The 6,842-nt window shown below is 45.7% G+C and overlaps 1 protein-coding gene across 1 annotated transcript in view; it reads left to right on the top strand.

Moving 5' to 3' along the window:
- Positions 1-871: 871 nt before the first annotated feature.
- The window catches only part of Stat4 (signal transducer and activator of transcription 4), an 89,062-nt gene continuing 83,091 nt past the window's right edge, over positions 872-6,842 (top strand). The window contains exons 1-3 of the mRNA XM_038315323.2: positions 872-952; positions 3,745-3,873; positions 5,866-6,010. Of these exons, the coding sequence (XP_038171251.1) occupies positions 3,746-3,873; positions 5,866-6,010 (273 nt within the window). The 5' untranslated portion in view covers positions 872-952; position 3,745. The remainder of the gene's footprint in view (positions 953-3,744; positions 3,874-5,865; positions 6,011-6,842) is intronic.

The raw sequence follows: 6,842 nt of genomic DNA, 5'->3' as shown, positions 1-6,842 counted from the left end.
GCAGTTGCCTAGCAGTTCAGGGAGTGCTTGAAGTCGGACTTTTTTCATGTGGGAACCGAGAAACACAGCTTCTAGAGACTTCCCTGTGGCTAAGCAGTCTCAACCTGGCCTCCCAGAGCGGTGACTGTACAAAGCTGACCACAGTGTTGATTGACACACTGAGGGGAGGGAGTGACATACATCTCTGACACTTTGGCACCTGGGAGGGAAGGTTCTGGGTCGTGCACCTGGGTGATGGTCTTTGCGCGGGTGACGCACGCTTTTTGCCTCCATATTCTGACCCAGACACGTGTATGTCCAGACAGAAAGTGAGATTCAGAAGCAAATGGAACCTGTGATTCTAGAACAGGCCCGTGTTACAAAGAGGGAAGCACACAGCACAGGTTCGAGGACAAGGTTACTTAGAGTGGGAGGAAGCTGGTCAGAGAGGGCAGACCCTGAGAACCTTCACAGGAGTTGGCCCAAAGCTCTGAAGGAGCAGACCTGCGGGAGGTTGGTGTGTTGGTTCTGGTTGTGCAGCCCTCCGATTCCAGGGCGGGCTCGCCAGAAAAAGTGCCGTTTTGTCTGAGGAAAACAGGGATCCCAGGCCTTTAGCTCGAGCCTACAGGATCTCTTCTTGTCTGGGAAAGACTGAAAAAAAAAAAAAAGTGTGTAGCCCTTACTAGAATTTTCCTGGCACCTTTGGGTCGTTCTGCGTTCGTGAGTGCTGCCCCGTTACTAGGGTTGGGGGCCGTGCTCTGCGAGTGGGCTTCAGTCTGACTTTGCAAAGCGTTTCTAAACCAGAGTGGGTGGGAACCGACTTAAAGTCCCAGAAACTCGAACACTGACGCACAGGAAAGCCTCAAGTGGGTGGAGCAATGCAAATCCCCTAGCGGCATGGCGTCAGTGGCTGTGGACCCTGAAGGCTGGTTCTGACTCTGGACTTGACCTGGACGGAGGGCGGGAGAGCCAGGTAAGCCCGACAGCCCGCGTCGCCTGGGGCCTCTCCGCAGGGAAAGGGCTTCTCGGCAGGTGGCATCGGGTTATTTGAACATGCCGGGGGAGGGTCTTGCTTCTTACCCCAGAAAAACCATCTTCCAAAGAGCTGAAGTTCTGGCGCGAATCTTCCTGGAGGAGGGAGGAGGGGGAAGCCTCGCCATCCTGAAGCTGAACCGGTGGGATGGGGGCTGTGGCTGCCGCGGCTGCCGCGGCGCTGTGGCTGCTGGGGGCCTCTTCACTTACTGTAGCAGGCGGAGAACTGTGATGTCTGACCCGAGATGGGCATAACTGGGTTTCAGAGAAGCAGCTCCCAACTAGGGTGGCGGGTAACTGCGGTTTGGGAAGTGTGAACTACGCTTCAGGGTGGGTCGCTCCCTCTGCAAAGTGGCCAGCGATAGCACAGCAAAGCTTGCTGGCCCCCAGGCGATGGACCCGATGCCGGGAGGGAGCTGCCAGGCACCCAGGTATTAGTTGGACAGTACCTATCTTGCAGCAGGACTGTGGGCCCCTTAGAGAGTGAAAACAGAGACACGCCGCTGGAGGTCTAAAAAGCAAAACAACAATAGCAACAACAAACGCCCAAAACCAAAACCAAACAAACGAGCAAAACCTTTTATTTACTTCGTTTCACTTAATGTTTCTTTACATCGATTTAATGTTTTAGAAAAGTAAAATTTAAAAGTAAATTATCAAATCTACTCGCGCCTCCTACCCTCCGAATCTTCTCTTCTCCCCGAGAGTATTTCTTCTCAATTTTATGTGCTGTTTCGTGTCGGTTTTAAACCCACTTGAGTTCGCTTAGTGCTGCCTGGATATGACGGGTGATGGATGTAAGCCTGTCTACTGGAGCATGGGTAACTAAAGGGTCTGCATCCCTGAAGAAAATTGCCCCTTCTTTCCGCGCGGCAGGCTTTCATCTCCTTCGGCTCCGTTTTCTGCCTTGGTTTGAAAGAGTGACAGCTGAGTGATTTAACTGTCGGATAAATTTTTAGTTAGGAAACAGACTTGCGTCCAAACTATGGAAAAGGTTTAGTAATAGAAACAGTGAAAGTGGTCAATGCTGTCTCCAGCACCCCCACCCCTGCTTGCTGGGTGTCAGTGTCCCCAGCACCCCCACCCCTGCTTTTTGAGTGTCAGTGTCCCCAGCTCCCCCCCCCCCCCCCCCCCCCCCCCCGCTTGCGGGTGTCAGTGTACAGAGGCCTTGTTGCTGGTAAGCTAGGAGAATGCTCCATTTTTGTTCCCAGATCTGGGACGTCTGTCAGCCTCACACTGTGGGCAGCAGTCCCATCCCAATAGAAGCTTCCTATCCTGCTGATTCCTGTCTCCCTCAGGAGGGGCCACGCGTGCTTCCCTAAACAAGCATTTATGGAACACTCACGACTTAACCTACCACTTGGCCAGTGTGAGCGCTCATGAACACAGCCATATGCAAAATCCAGATGGCTTCTCTCCCTGCTTTCTCCTGAGTGCAACCCAAGTTTAGAGCGGTTAGTGGGAGCGCAAGGAAAAGAACTTTTAAATGTATAAAAGTGTTCCCACTGACATCAGAAGACCACATATACTCAGTTTGTTCTACACTCAAAAGGAAGCACACTGTACCCCCAAGGGGTGTCAAAATACTGTGTTAAGGTGTGAGAGCTTTTCCCTTGACTTTTTCCCCCCATCATTGCTCAAGAATTCTGCATTCCAAAAGAGCAAAATATAGGAACTTCATGGGTATTATCTCCTAATGATGTTTGTTCATGTTATATAGATGGGATGGCTTATTCTACTTTAACGTGAGGCCCTAACCATTGTCAGAGGCAAGGTAGGCTTCATACAAAAAAAAAAAAAAAAAAAAAAAAAAAAGAGCTTTGCCCAACCATAAATGCCTAAAGAAAAGTAAAATGTTTATGGGTTTAGCACTCTTTTACACCAACATGCCTAGAATCTAGGGGGCCATCCCTCAGGAAGCTGCCACAGGATTGGACTCCAGTCAGGGGCAGGAAGCTGGCTGCAGAGCCCAGACACACATGAAATAAAGAAAGCAAGCTTGAACCTTTCCATCAAAAAGAAACTCTGGGGAAGAAATAAATACATGAGCCTGGGAAGGTACAGTCAGTGTGGAGCGTATGGTTGGTTACCTTCAGCTTGCTCAAGGAGGGGTAGCTAAGGAAGCAGTTTGCTGACATTACAGATTCTGTGATCGAGGTTATGTGGACAGTCGGGGTAGGGCATGGGGCGTTTGGGGAGGAGAGGTGGGACTTCCTGGAGCAGCGGCATAGGAGGTCATGGTAGAACAAGGAAGGATGTGGTTTGGGGGCAGACTCAGACGGCTGTCCTGCCTTAGGGATACCTTTCAAGAAAACGCTAAGAGGAATTGCTGATTATTGGGCTTTATCTATATTTTCTCCTTTTTTTTTTCTGAGAAACTATAAAAGTTGATTTCTTCCCTCCCATGAACTAACTAATAGTTAACATCTTATTCAGGTCTGAGACAAGAAAAAAAAAAAAAAAAACACCTGTTTTATGGCTCCCAGTGAAGACAATTTAAAAATCTAACTTTAGGAGGCTGGAGAGATTGCTCAGAGGTTAAGCATTGCCTGCTCTTCCAAAGGTCCTGAGTTCAATTCCCAGCAACCACATGGTGGCTCACAACCATCTGTAATGGGGTCTGGTGCCCTCCTCTGGCCTGCAGGCATACACATAGACAGATTGTTGTATACATAATAAATAAATAAATAAATAAATAAATATTTAAAAAAATCTAACTTTACCCTTTTATAGCATGTCTCAATGGAATCAAGTCCAACAACTAGAAATCAAGTTTTTGGAGCAAGTAGATCAATTCTATGATGACAACTTCCCAATGGAAATCCGGCATCTACTGGCCCAGTGGATTGAGCATCAAGATTGGTAGGTTGAGATGGGTGGATGCCGTGTCCCTAGCCACGTACATCTATTCTGTGTGGCCTGCTTTTGGCTCAGTAGATGCATTCATTTAAGTATGTGTGTGTGTGTATACATATATGTGTGTATACATATATATGTGTGTGTGTGTGTATATATTCAAGATTTTGGAATTTTTTCTCAAAAGCGAGTTTTGTTTTGTCCACTTTAGATGAAAACTTATTGGAGTTCATGCATCGTCTTTAAGTATCTCAACTATCCCAACTGCCTCGGTCCCTGGTCTATTGCTGTGAAGAGACACCATGACCAAGACAATTGTTACAAAAGAAAGAATTTAATGGGCAGAGCTTGCTTTACAGTTTCAGAGGCTTAGTTCATTATTATCATGGCAGGAGGCATGGTGGTGTGCGTGGCACAGGAGCAGTAGCTGGGAGCTACGTCTTGGTCTGCAGGAGAGAGAGGGAGAGAGAGAGAGGAGAGAGAAGAGACAGACAGAGAGAGAGAGACAGAGAGACAGACAGAGAGAGAGAGAGACTGGGCCTGGCTTGGAATTTTGAAACCTCAAAGCCCTCCCCCAGTGACACATTTCCTCCAAGAAAGTCACTCCTTCTCCAAGGCCACACCTCTTAATCTTTTCATAACATGCTACACACCCTGGTGGCTAAGCATTCAAACATATGAGCCCGTGAAAGCCGTTCTTATTCAAATCGTGTTCTAGACAGAAAAAAAAAATCCTACAGAAACAAACCCATTAAACATGCCAGTTCTGTTATCACAGACTCGATGCCAGTACATATTCTTTTTAGGCCTCCTTTCTGCCTTCTGTGGCGAACATATACCTCCCTCGAACACACACTGTCCCGCACCCCCAACCTCCTTTTTTATTTTCAACAAGCTCCTTCCCTGTCCCTGACTGCCTCTAACTTATTCGAATTAGAGAAAGATGAAAGCAGACAGCACGCTCAGGGTTCACCATACCAAACCTTGGCCACGGGAAATCAATCAAAGACACCTTTTCCTATATGACTACAAAACTGTCCAGTTAATAAACAGTTTGCAAAGATCTGTTTCCCCTATGTAACCAAATTTTTTCTTTTTGCTTCAGTCATCTTTTCTTCTGTGTCAGAATTATAAACCACAGAGCAAAGGGTCCTAACCGCTTTGAACTGTACAGTTTGGTAGCAGGAACTGTGCGCTCACCGTCTTGCCCTTATCACCCCCGTCTGCAGCCTGTGACCCTCTCAGTCTGAAATCCTGGCCCGCAAGACTCAGTTCCAATCTATTCTCCCACCTTCTCTCTCGTGCACAAATTTGAGTATAGGAGGCATTTTGTAGGAGGGCGCCACATGTTGTCCTCTGTGGCTGACTTATTTCCCGAACACCACATTTTTCCAGATTCATTCTTGCCATTGCATGTGCCAGAATTCTATTCAGATGTGAAGTGGAATTGTATTCCACTGTGTGGATACACTGTGCCTGATCGGAGCCATGTACTTACTGATGGACATATTGGGTGTTCTGCCTTTAGGCTGTTGCCAATAAAGTTGCCAGGAGCGGCCATATGCCAGTGCCTGGTCTCATCCTGACTGTTGGCATGTAGACCCACATGCAGAGCCGTGGGGTCATCTGGCAAGTGTGTATGTGTTATTTAGTGACTGCTGAAATTTCCACCATTCCACTCTATATCCCACTTAGCAATATATAAGGACTTCGATCTCTCACTATTCTTGCCGAGACTCATTTTCTGATTTTCGTTTTGACTTTCCATAGCAATAGCCAGCCATTCCAATGAGGGTGAAGTGCTATCGTACCGTAGTTTTAAGTCATAAAACTCTAATGATTAACGACGCTGAAGTTTTTTTTTTTTATGTGTTCAGTTTAACTTTTAAAATGCTTCAGCGCTGAAAACTGCGGAATAAATTGGACATTTTAAAAATGTATATGATATTAGTTGTTTATAATGAGCCGTAACACCCTCAATATTTTTATTTGTTTTAGGGAAGTGGCTTCTAACAATGAAACCATGGCAACAATTCTTCTTCAAAACTTATTAATACAATTGGATGAACAGTTAGGTCGCGTTTCTAAAGAGAAAAACCTGCTGTTGATCCACAATCTAAAGAGGATTAGAAAGGTTCTTCAGGTAAGAAGGCATTCTACTTTTTTTTTTTAAATGGATCTACAAGTCTTAAATTTGGGAGAGAATTTGAATATGTACCCTTAAATTACTTTCAAAGCATATTTAAAGGTAAATTTTTTTGTTTCTTCATCATTTAAATTTTTTCCTGTTTAGTTATTTTTATTGCTTTCTTTTAAGAATTTTTGTCTGTCTATGGAAGTCAGGTGTGTGTGTGTGTGTGTGTTACTCACGTGACTTCCTAATTGCCACCAAATTTAATGGAAACAAATTTAAAAGAGCAGCTCTTCACAGCTGTCCTCTGACCCTTCCGTGCCTTCGTCAAGATCCTGTGTAACAATGAGTTGGTATTCTCGTTTGTAAGTGTTAAGCATCGTGGATGTTATAACTGATGGCATAAGGTGATACGTTGTTGTTAGCTTAAAGTCCCTGGGTTAATTAGGATGAGTGAAGTGTGAGTCTATGTATTTTAGCGAATATAATGCCACTCACCTACCATGCCAACATTTCAAGAGTTTCGCAGTACGGAAGTCTCCTGGGCTCCCTTCAGCCATTTTCCATCCCTGACTTCACACTGCTTGCCTGAAATTAGTGGCCATTTCCTCCCCAAAGTTTGCCTTTTCTTTAATGTCTCACGTTGGAAACACACAGTTTGCGGCTTTTTAAATGATTGGCTTCTTCCACCTTGCAGCAAGCATTTGAAGTCCCTGTTTATGGTGTGATAGGTTGATTAATCAAGAAATAACATCTCAGTGTACTTATCGATTCTAAATGGAGCCGCTGCCGGGATCACATGTGGGCTTTTGCAAGGGTCTAAGTTTTCATTTCGCCTGAGTCA

The sequence above is a fragment of the Arvicola amphibius genome, chromosome 18 (genome assembly GCF_903992535.2).
Source record: "Arvicola amphibius chromosome 18, mArvAmp1.2, whole genome shotgun sequence".
NCBI lineage: Eukaryota > Metazoa > Chordata > Mammalia > Rodentia > Cricetidae > Arvicola > Arvicola amphibius.
The sequence above is the reverse complement of the archived record's forward strand: the minus strand, read 5'-3'. Positions and strand labels throughout refer to the sequence as shown.